Source organism: Penicillium digitatum, chromosome 3, assembly GCF_016767815.1.
Source record: "Penicillium digitatum chromosome 3, complete sequence".
Classification (NCBI taxonomy): domain Eukaryota; kingdom Fungi; phylum Ascomycota; class Eurotiomycetes; order Eurotiales; family Aspergillaceae; genus Penicillium; species Penicillium digitatum.
Window position 1 is genome coordinate 3,262,686 of NC_089386.1, and position 11,941 is coordinate 3,274,626.

At 47.9% G+C, this 11,941-nt stretch overlaps 3 protein-coding genes across 3 annotated transcripts; 2 read left to right on the forward strand and 1 right to left on the reverse strand.

Annotated features, from left to right (window-relative positions):
* Positions 1–3,292: 3,292 nt before the first annotated feature.
* Positions 3,293–4,829, reverse strand: Pdw03_8713 (Dual specificity phosphatase, putative; the record flags this gene model as incomplete). Its single annotated transcript, XM_014682432.1, has 4 exons — positions 3,293–3,734; positions 3,816–4,166; positions 4,431–4,658; positions 4,786–4,829. 4 exons carry the CDS (start codon positions 4,827–4,829, stop codon positions 3,293–3,295), a joined length of 1,065 nt encoding a protein of 354 aa, XP_014537918.1.
* A 2,267-nt stretch (positions 4,830–7,096) lies between these two features.
* Pdw03_8714 (uncharacterized protein) lies at positions 7,097–8,749 on the forward strand (the record flags this gene model as incomplete). The annotated part of the gene is made up of 7 exons (XM_066102043.1): positions 7,097–7,138; positions 7,454–7,490; positions 7,676–7,734; positions 7,837–7,952; positions 8,040–8,052; positions 8,644–8,671; positions 8,733–8,749. The coding sequence occupies 7 exons, from the start codon at positions 7,097–7,099 to the stop codon at positions 8,747–8,749; spliced, it is 312 nt and encodes a 103-aa protein (XP_065957126.1).
* A 743-nt stretch (positions 8,750–9,492) lies between these two features.
* On the forward strand, positions 9,493–11,619 carry Pdw03_8715 (Zinc finger, C2H2; the record flags this gene model as incomplete). The annotated part of the gene is made up of 3 exons (XM_014682433.1): positions 9,493–9,818; positions 9,912–11,039; positions 11,091–11,619. 3 exons carry the CDS (start codon positions 9,493–9,495, stop codon positions 11,617–11,619), a joined length of 1,983 nt encoding a protein of 660 aa, XP_014537919.1.
* Between the last annotated feature and the right edge of the window lie 322 nt (positions 11,620–11,941).

Sequence of the window (11,941 nt, forward strand, 5' to 3'; positions counted from 1 at the left end):
CAAATCACTAAGAGATATGATGTAGATTCCTCTGAGGTCCGACCCCAATTCGACAACTTGAGTAGTCTGGGCTCGGTGGACGGTGTTCTATTTTTTTGGTGCAAAGTCTTTGATGTGCCTTCCATTGAAGGAATCCTATTATACGAGCCATCATTTTTCTCTATCATGAAGCACTACTAGCCCCTTCCATGTCCTTCCCATTATTCTTGCCAGTGAACATTGTGGATGAGGTTTATTGTAGCGCCGACTTCTATCAAATATCCTCCTGGGTAACGCAATGAGATATATGAGATATTTCATCACGTCTCCGGTCTCAATCCTCTCTGCTAAACTCGAAGTTAAATTGCAGTTTTTGTGAGCTTTTCAAGGGTGGCTCTGGGTTTTGAGAAGCCATGGGTTCTGTCTCACACGCGACGCGTTGACTGGTGAGAGGTATCAGCCATGATCCATAGTAACATTAGATAGAATGTGACGATTTGACTAGGGACAATCCAGGCTAATTATAGTCCTGTTGCCATTGCGACCAGAAAATTATCTCATCTCGAGCAGGTCATCTGTGAGACCAATTGTCTCATGTCGCAAGGGGCGTTGACAAAGATATGCCGGTGTTCCAGGTTAAAGAGGCGCAGGAGGGGAGCCTGTCAATATCTCGTGGAGATGGACAAGAGAAAGCCTCCCTCTTATTGCGGTTGTTCCTGTGTGCCCGGGTGTTATTAAGCATATACGTGTAAGAGCTGTTCGGGGATGGGTGTCATGTTGTACTTTTTGAGATGTGTCTCCATAGTTGTTACCTTTCACGACGTAGCTACCAATCATCAGTCTCCAAATGTAACTACAACCTTGCAAGGCCGCTGTTTACATTAAGTTTGACGAGTATGTATCTAGCCCGAAACATGGACAATTGCCTACCTACAACACTTTGAATACTAAGACAGGCATGTGAAGATTCAACTCCAATTAACAATGAAACTGCCTAGAAGTGACACGATCTATTGTTGTAGAAGTCGTAGCTGTCTTTCTCGAGATTGAGTGCTGCCTGCATGTCTAGATTATAAAGGGTGCACTAGATCACTCAGCTTACTAAAATAGCACCACTGGGTTTTGATGCATTTATAGATTCTACACAGTGGGCTACTTAACTAGTGAGGCTTAGCGAAACATAACTAGCTCCCGTGTGACCCGTGGTATATTGACCGATGCTGCGTACTCATGTGAGGATAGTACATAACATGCACGTGTTGTTTAACCCTCCAAGGCACAGTAACTTTTTACCGTACTATCTTGATTCAGCTAACAATATTTGGCAGCCTATTTTGGGTAGCTCACTAGTTGATATCAAATGTCACCACGAAGCACAAGACCTTTTCAACGCAGAGTGGTCCGTAGATGCGCAGATATATTATATAGCGAACGTAGTGAGATTCGATTAAAAAATTTTGAGCGGTAAAATCCTTATAAGAAAAGATTAACTATAGAATTGTCCCACATGAACATGATTATTTTTAGGACTCTCCTAACTGGGCTCCATCGTAAGCTCCCATGCTCCATACCTCTATACGGAGTACGGAGTAGTTATAGCCCATACCAAGAGGCCAAGCCTAATCCCAGGCTCTGACCTCGACAAAGTTAAATACCAGCGATCGACACACGACGATCACAACCACATCTATTGATAAACGACGAAGGATGTAATCCGTACTCCGTAACAATGAAGTGGATGAAAAGGATGTGGTACCTGTGCACTTCTGAGATTCTCTAAGCCAGACCAGATGGGAACTCCACCGGGAGCTCCCCCTGCAGGCAGTGCACTGCCCACCCCCACAAGGAAAAGGTTGCCAATCACAATCCGAGTTTAGTAGTGTATGTATCCAGCGTCTTAGCTTGTAGAAGAGGCAGAATCAATGAAGGCTGGTTACCCTCATCAGACTTACAACTAAGAGAAAACTACTCCGTACACAACTACTTGACTGTACCAGAGATGTGTCAAGTACCAAAAGCTCTAATCATAGGACAATGTAAGGTCTTATTTCTGCCCAGTCAACATACACCAAACAGATACCGAACAGATACTGGTAATTACAATACCTACCCACAACCAATCGGGAAGATCAGGAAACAGACCCGCTTTGCACAGCCTCCTTCTGCTTCAAACCTTGGGAGTCGACAGAGGGGGGAAATGAATCGGTCAATCCCAGCGTCATTTGGCGTTACGACCCTTGAAACATCAAACTGACAGCGCTTCGGTGAGTGGGGCCACTTTTTAAGAAGAAACTTTGAGAAAAGAGAATTCAGAAGAAGACAAGTGGAGTCTGTGTTTGGATCTACCCTTCAATGAGCTTTGTGAGAAACTCAGGGTTGTCCTTGGCGCGCGATTAACTAGCGGTGTTTTGTGTCTGTTGCATTAGCTGCAAAAAGGATCAACTCGACCACCCGGTGATTTTTTTTTAAAAAAAAAACACGCACAAAAAAAAAAAAAAACAAGGGCTAAACTAGCGAAGGCCACGAGTCCATTTTATGCATGCTGAGATGCAGTGCAGCCCTAGGGTACGCTGGGCTCGAATTCAACTACGATGTACGATTCGAAATAGGGCCTTGGCTTTTGTCTCATATCGCCGACGCTGTATTACTGTTTTTTTTTTTGAGTTTGTGCAATGCATATTTTGTTTGCTCTGTGGGACATGGCACCTAGGCTCGACCGACGGGGGCGTTGGATATGAATCACAAGATGGATAGCTAGGTACGGAGGAGCTTTCGGAAGACCGATGGCTTGTGTATTTAGGAATGGGTTGACATCACAGTGGCTGTACAGATCAGCAGGGGCATGTCGGCCGACGTGCTGCCTAATGTGTGTCTTGTTCTTGTAGATCATGGGGATGGAGCACGGAGGAATCTCCTGTCAGCTTGAGCGACTCGTCTGGGAAGGCCGGATGCTGTGTTTGTGAGCCTTGCTATGCCATTGTCGCTGCCTGTACGAAGTAGAACGAAATGAGACATAGTCAGTCTTGTTCGTCTGGCCAGCGACAGTGTTCACTTTCCACGTCAAGCACGCGGTCCTCCCCAAAGAGTGGGTGCCTCAATAATGATGACCCAGCTTTGCAGTGGTTCCCAAGCCCGAGCAAAGGTGTACTACACGTTACTCACGACAAGCCCGGTGAGCCTCCTTGGTTGTAGATGATTATCTGGATCCGAACAAAAATCCCCCAAAACTTGAACTATAAACAAATGCAAGTTGGAGCTTAAGCTTTCATGACTCGTTAAACTATGTATTTATGTGTGATGTTCATCACTCGTTTCAAAGATTGCCACGCCCAGAATCATTAGCTGCCGGGACCCGCATTCCCGGAGGAAGGCGGATGGCGGGGTGGGCTCGTGGTCCCTGAGCCAAATTCATTTGGAACGCGATGTCGACGCGGGCTTTGGTGAGACCAATGGCTGGCACGACCCAACCACCACAGCTACACCGAAGACCTTGCCATGCAAATTTGCCGACATTGGACCCGCAGATAGGATTCGGGCAAGTGAGGCGTCCGGAGAGAGGGGCATCTTCGGAGTGCGCACCGTATGTTGTATCCGCGCTAGCCTCGGCTTCATCCTCAGATGGGAAAAGACTTGGGCGCATCCAGGTCAGGGGGTGGAGAAAGACATGACCGCAATCGGCGGTTGCCGAGGACTTGGCGACGTTTTGCCTTTCTTCTTCATGCGGGATGATGAATGGAGTCGTTGCCAATTTAGTTCTGTGATGGCTTTAGTAAATCTAGAAGTTACGTTTTCCCCCCTGAAGAGTATGGGCCTGGGGGTTTAGTCATGGGACTAACCTGCATTTCCGACATTTTATCTCCACTGTTCGACCGGTGGCGTCTTTTGATTGAACGGGTTGTTCATCTTCAAACCGCACTGACTTAAGCTCGGGGGCACGGCCACACGCCACGCTTCCTTCGACATCGCGGCGATAAAGCCAGCGTTTGTACAAAGGGTGATCAGTGACATCATCTGGGCAGCCCATTTCATGGTACAAATCTAGCTGTTCCATGAAGCCCTCGTTTGGCTCACATAGAGGCCTGCTTTGACGAACCAGCGCAAGGGCAGATTGCGGTGTGAGGGCCCCCGGCTGCCGGTGGAGCAGGTAGGCAATGCAAATGGCCGCAGAGCGGGACTTCCCCATCGCACTGGATCATCACGTTAGCAAATGTAAATTTTTACATGACCAGCAAGTCCAGGCACAGGTGGAAAATTTCCAGAAAAAGGGTACAACATGCATCAACAAGATTTGCGGATGCGGGATCGTGCAGATTGCACTTGACGGATTTGAAGTGACGTGGGAGGCAGGAAGCTGCTCAGAAATTTGCAGCCCACAGGAGGAAATCGCAACGGTTGAAGAGACGAGAGCAACTTTCCGCAAGGAAGACTGGACCGTTTGTGTTTTGACTTACCAGTGCACGAGTACGCCTCCACCACCGTTTAGGCCTGACTGGATAAATTTGATAGCGGCGGGGAGATGCTCCAATAAATTTTCATCGTCGACATCGTCAACTCCTATAGAAAGATGCTGGTAAGATTTGAAAGTTTCCAGTTCCTCGGCTGGGTTGAGACGCAGCACCGAAAGAACATGCGAGATATCTGCGCGTGCCAATGCTGCTTTGTTTTTGGCGCTTAATATGCTACAGATGGCGCGTTAGCAAGGAATGAAAATTTTCCAAATCGGGAACTGGCAGTGCTAATCTCCAGCCTCAGCTCCATTTTAGCGGCACTCGGGCAAAGATTGTCTGTTCGTGAAGTGAGACCAACCCTCCGACATAGATATTGTGGCCTTTTATTTGATTCATGGCCATTTTGAGATATGGTGGCTGCAAATCGGCAGCTGCAAATTTTTTGGTTGATGGCGACAGAGAAAATCCAGAATCCAGAGGCTCAGCCCCAGTGTCAGTTTGATAGCTTGACTCTTTTTCCCTCTTAGATCCCAAAGGCGGAGGTTGAGCCTCGGCGCTGCCAAACTCAAAAAGTCTGATAGGGCAAGGGTATGGTAAAGCAGGTGACTTTCATGCCTCAGGCAATCACACGCTCGTTAATTTAAAGACTCAGGTGCATGCTGCATTTGCGTTTAATGAGGGAAAGCAGAAGTGTCAACTGATCTGAACTTCAGTGTCAATTCTCAAATATTCACATCAACAAGTACAGTTGTAAGAGAGAGTGTGTTTGTACACAACCACCCACCGCATGAGGATCTCCCCATTCTGGGGTCGGTGCTTGCGACATAAATAGACCTTTTATTTATCACTTGTTTCTAAAGTCTTTGTTATAGCTTGAATATACTTATGGAGTACTCCATACTCAAAAGCAATTTAGCTAGCCCCTTCCGAAAAGTGAGACACGGCATTTACGACCAAAACCGACCATACGTCCCATAGTTTTTACATAATTGTAGACGTAATGTGTGGCTCCAATATATAAGCCCTGAGTGTCTGCTCCGTACATTGTACTCTTGTGCATGGATAGACTGGCCCTGTGCATCGTGGAGAAGTCTACCGGAGGGTTTCTAGCAACGTGGAGCGCGATTTGCATCCAACAAAGGTCAAACAATCAACCTCGTTAGCCGACAATCTGATTTGCTTTCCGAACTGCAAGGGGGTGCTCACGGGCAATCAACAAAAGGAAGCTAGATTTAGGCTTAGTTAGGCTTACAGCGGGGAACTTGGACCTGGGCTGATCAGAAAATGGAGCAATGAACGGGGCGGGAGGCCCTATGCGGCCTCGCTACGGAGCACGGAGTATAAAGGAGGCTAGCTTGTCCCGCATCAAATTGACTAGAGGCGTGACACGCGCTTCTAGGCTGCAGCCTTCCAAGGCTTAAGGCTGGCTGCGGCTCAGGAGGTTCACTGCAGGCATTACACCCAACCTCTCCCAGTGCTTCAAGCGAGTTTCTGCTGATGGCGGCCTGGGGAGAGACTGGTTCTTATCAACCGAGGTCAGCCGAATTACTCCGTACAGAATCTGGAAACCCCTCTCTCCTGATGCCTCTTGTAGACCAAGTTTCCTTGCTGCCTGTTGCTCTGGTAATACTTGAAGCAAAATTGACGCAAAATGCGGACAAACGCCCCAGTGGAGTAAACTGCGTAGATAGCTTACCTGGTCATCACCCACCCCAATCTAATCATTCCTAAATCAGTTTAGGGCGCCTCCTGGAACATCAACTGGCGCTTGAGGGGACGATCGAGGAGAAACACATACATAATGGGCCCGGGGGAAAGTTTATTAAATTGGTCTTCGTATCCACTACGGAGTCTTCTGTACGAAGCATGTTGTACACAGACGGAGTGCAGAGGATCAATGTACAATATACAGAGTCGAGAGGCAATACCTTTCGCCAAGCGGTCATCTGTGGGCTGCCTCAGCAATTACACAATCCTGATATTGAGCCTCCCTGGTAGAGCAATCCTGACTTTTAAATCGTTCTTCCGTACCACGTTGCTCTGATCAGAAGATCTGATTGTCATACATGTGATAGGGCTCCAGGGGTGCACATTTAACGTTGAGTTCGCCCACCTCCTGGGGACGTACACCTAGTATATTACATCCATAGACTGTACTAACGTGGACTAGAACCTGAAATGCACGGAGCACGTATAGTAACACTAGCCCAACGTGTACTTTGTAGGGTTGGAATGAGAAGCCCGATTTAGCGATTTCTCCTAATAAGAAAAAAAAAAGAGCCATAGCGAAAAACTGAGATTTCCGAAGCTGGTGTGGAGCATTTATCTGATTACTCAGCCATGTTCCCTGCAGCCCTAGAGGGTTTGTTCTAACGTTCTTCGTTTCTCTATCTCCCATTTATCGCCAAAAACCAGGTCGTTCGGCGTGGTTTTTTTTTGCCAAAAAAAATCCGGTTCAACTTGTCTTACTGTGCCTAGAATGTTTGATCACACCACAAGAGTCAAGGTTCACAAACCCCCTGCGCGCAAATGACAGGCGGACCAGCAGTGTGGCAGTGCATGCAATGCTAGGCGCTAAGTGGAGTGGACTAGTAAATCAGTGGGTCAATGTCCAACGACTCAGCATTGTCCGCTATTTCATGTGGAGGCAAAAGAATGTTATCTAATGAATGCAGGGCCCGAATTTTCCGAACACAGCACAAGATCTCCTCGTATGCTCCATATCCATGGTACTAAGAGATGGTAGATTTACTGTACTCCGTGCAATGTACACAAATCTGCCTGCAGTTCAAGATTCAAACCCCCCGTCAATAGGGGTGTTGTCACATACGCCCCTTGCCCGGGAGATATTAAGCCTAAATGCCAAGACTTCCAAGACTTCCAAGCCCCCTCCGGTGTATGTTATCACTGGGTGCACAGGTCGATGCCAATCTATACTTCATTCTCCAAAGGACTGCGCGGGATATACGGTGTACCCCTCTCTACAAAAGCCATAAAACCATGGTTCCTCGAACGTATTTCTTTAGGCATTTTTCGAGCCGTTTCTTTGTCTCACCGAAACAGGTAGGTAGCCTCTGTTCGTCAGCACCCTTCACATGATTCAATCTTTTTTTTATCTTTTTTTTTTTGCATGCGACTTGGTACTCGGTTGAGGAGTGCGCAGATAGCCAAAAGAAGATCGAACAAGAACATTCTTTATGTGATTAACTACTCCGTACTCCGTACATCATTCTAACGATCTGGACAAGCACACTCTCTAGGTCGTCGCATTCGCGAGGCGTCCAATATACGAGACCCCACCTATGAGGTTGACCGCACGGCCATTCTGCAATGTTCTAGTTGGCTTCCATGATCCCGTCATCTAATGTGAATTCTCCATATGGGGTAGAGAGCGTCACAAACAACTTAGATCAGCGGGTTCTTTGGATCTCTGGACCTCCTGAACTTTGGCCCAATCCGTTCTCATTCCCCGTTCTACGGAACACTGGGCCCAGATGTCTTTTCTGGAAGCTCTATCGTACCCAGGTACTCCGTACTCCGTACCCATGGACGAGTCCATTCCATAGGGCAAGTTGTATCGAGCCAATCAAACTAATCGAGTTAATCTATTAGGGAAAATTGCCGAGTCTGTTCACGCTAAGCCTTGTGCCCTAAAGACCTCATTCCAACGTGGCTTTGCCCACGCGAAGATCTTGGAAAATTTAACCAAGTTTTAATTTTAAATTGTATTTGATTTATCTAATAAGAGAATTGAAAAAAAAAATTGAAAAAACAATAAATTCCAATCGAGATAAAAAAACTTTTTGTTTGGTATTATCCCTGATGGTTTGCCCTGTAACTGGTATGTAACAGACGTGACCGATATACGAACAATACATACATATACGCCTTTCCACGTCACCCAGAGGCTTTAAGCCCAAGACCTGCCTGGGCTGGTATGTTTCAATTTCCTCTTTTTTTGCCTCTTTGCCTCTGATTAGTTGAACCTATTTCATCCTCCCTTTCTTGAGGATGAGATCACCTAAATTGCCTCTCTTTACCTGAATTGGATCCAATCGCTTGCGCCGCCCAAATCCTACCCGATACCTCGATCTGGGCTTCAATTCTCACCTTTTCCTTTTTGATTCGCCTTTTATTTGATCAGCGCCAGCTTTGGCCTTTCAACCTTTCTTTTTTTTTGCCTTGCACCCTTTTTTTTTTACCGGGCTTCAACTAGTGGTGGGGTACCCCCCGTTGCATAGAGTGTGTGTATTCCCTTGTAATCGAATCTCTCTGGGCTTAATTGTACCTTTCTAACATCACTAGTTCTATTTCTTTTCTGAATTTTTTTCCCCCTCTATCTCAAGCATGTGTGCATTTCCCTGATTTGCAGTGTGGCCAATTTCTATGGGACACAGACCCGGCCCTCGGTGTGTGACTTGCGGGAAAACGTTTCATCTTATGAGGCGAATCGCCGAACAAGGGTCCCGAGGTAGGTCTTCTTCAGCCCTATTATACCCCGGTCTTTTACCATCACTTCAAGCCCACTTTCAAATGATCTGACTCTCAAATTAGACTCACAAGACTTACGCACTGCATGAAGTCCTCTGTCTACTTTGTCGCGCTATATCTATTTGCCCTTCCACTCTTGAAGTAGGCAGAAGCTGGTCCTTCTGAGAAACTCTTCATCGGAGTGTGAGAGGCTGGCCAACGGCCCGCTTAAAAATCTGAGCTGGTTTCACGACCGACGTTTGCACTCAACTGGATTGGGTTATTGCTGGGAGATTGGGATCTCGATTCAATCTGCTTGTTCCGATTTATATCAAGCTCGATCTAGTTCTCTGTTTTACTGGGTCTCTTTCTGATCTCAGCCTGGGTTCATGTGGATGCGCATCCGTCCGTCTTGATTTCAACTCCGGCTTTATGTTCGGGTTCTAGAATGGACCTTCGATTTTCTCAGTCGCCGAGCTTCCATGATTTCAGAGAACACAGACACTGTTCTTCCGAAAGATCTCAATACGCTATGCCCGAGGTGGCACTGTCATCTCACGGCCCGTTACCTATAGCTTCACGGACAAGAACTACTATGAACCCCGCACCTCCACCACTTCCACCGCCACCCATAATTCCCGGTTTAGAGATGGGTCATGACCTCGGCTGGCAACACGCAAATCCACAACCTCCGACTTCTCTTCCGCCAATTCATCCGAATTCAAGTTTGTTTGGAGGTCATCGACGGCCGGTACCCGTCTCACGGGATGATCCAATGCAAATAGACGATTTCGAAGGGAGGCAGGGCGGAGTGACCGTCTCGCAACGCCCTGAAACTCGAATCCAGGTCCAACCACCTCTTCCAGCTGCAGAGAGATTTTCAAATTCCATGTCGCTTATCCCAAATCCGGCGGGTCCAATGTAAGTGCCTCAGCGCGAGTACTGCAAACACCTTTCGGTTTCGCAGTCCCGCGCTTTTCACATCATGTTGATCCCTGCTAACACATTTGACAGCTTGAGTGGCGAACGAACCGAATTTTCCCTGCAATGTGTCAAAGACTCGTCAAATGCCTATGATCAACACTTATTATCCAAAATTGGAAAGCCTCAGATAGTAATACCTCCATCCCCAGGGGGATCTGTCAGTCTCGGAACTGATAACAGGAATTCACTCTCTGCACTTACCGTTCCATCACGAAGCCCAAGCAATCTGCCATCGCCTGGGCCTTCAGAAGGGTCAACACTGGATGTGAAATGGCACAATAGCCCTCAGTCGGGCGGCGTTTCTCCCAGGACCAAGTTTAACTGGAGAGAGTGTGTTCAAGGCCGAAGCCCAAGCGTGGAGAGTAATACACTATCAACGGCACTGGATTACGACCAAGGATCTTTACGGGATGTGAGCCGACGCCGCTATCGTGGAACCACACCGCAGCGGGAGGACAGCATCAGTCTACCAAGTCGATCAAATCGTGGGAGCTGTGACCACAGCGTGTTTTCAGATATTGAGGGTGAGTTTTTGAATGACGAGCTGGCACCCCCGCGGCAATTCATTCTTCGAGAGCCCACTCCGCCGTATCCGGACTCCAGACAGGGCATGAAACGACGGGCATCATCACCTCCGCGTGAGCCAATTGGTGACGACAGACATACATTGCACGTCGCTACTAGTAACGGAAACCTGTCTCAGCGAAGACTCAGTGGTCATCCGTTTACTAACACACTTTCGGTCAACCCCAACTACCCCACGAGCCAACGAACCCTCTCAGCCGCCTCCTCCTTGAGCATTCGGACGTCGGGCTCGTGTTCGTCCACACTATCTATTGGAGGTAGCAGTATGACCAGTCTTTCTCCGTACGACCGGCCATCCCCAGGTGGTTTTTCACCCATTTCCGATCTCGATGGTTTCCACGAAAAATCAATTCTCAATCCCAGCTCTCCTGCAGCGCTATCTCAGGCTCCTCTTCCGAGGATGCCAGGACCCGCTTCGTTGGAACCTCCTGCGACAGACGCTACTGGAAAGATGACCACATCAACGACCATGGCGAACATGCCAAAGCCGGCTGCGCCAAAGATCGGCGGGCTTTTCATCTGCGATTGTTGTCCGAAGAAGCCTAAGAAGTTCGACAACCCAGATGGCTTACGGTAAATTGACGAGATACCTTCATTTATATGAGCCATGCTGACTCACAATAGTGCACACGAGATGGAGAAACAGTACGCGTGCGCCTACTGCAATCACCGCTTTAAGAACAAAAATGAAGCCGAGCGCCACCAAAACTCCCTCCACCTCCGACGCCATTCATGGTCATGTGCCGCACTCTTGAGTTTCCAAGCAGCATTCCACCCCTCAGGCGTACAGTCCTGCCAGACAAATTCCGGAGCTACCCATGACACGTGCGGCTACTGCGGGGAGGAATTCCCGAATTTCCCTCAGGCAGACTGGGATCGAAGGTTCGAGCACTTGACCGCCGTGCATAAATTCGGCGAGTGCAACAATGCAAAGAAGTTCTTCCGCGCAGACCACTTCCGACAGCATCTGAAACATAGCCATGCGGGCACCAGTGGAAAGTGGACTAATATCTTGGAAAATGCTTGCATGAAAGAAGAGCAGCCGCCGGAGCCTCGCGAGCCAAGGGGCCCTCAGGATAACGCTGCTTCTAGCTCCCAGACTCGAGGGTCGTTGATATCTAATGCCATCTCGGAAGTTCTTAGTGAGCAATGACAATCAATCAGTCATGTCTCCCATGATCGCGGACTCGCTTTGCCTTTAGAAGACGGTTCTCGGCGAGTGGCTCTGTGCTGTTGAATTGCATTCCTCGCTAGTTCATTCTCTGGGGTTGGATGGTTATCCCGCACTGATCATCTCTTCTCTTTTGGAAATTCGTTTTTTCGATGAGTGAAAAATAAGAACGTTGCATCTCCACCACCCAGCTGAGATGAAAAGACAGCATCACCTCAACATCGCTCAACCAACTATCTCACCCACCACACCCCGGCACATTTCACCATCTGTCACAAAATCACCAAAACAAACCTCTCATGTT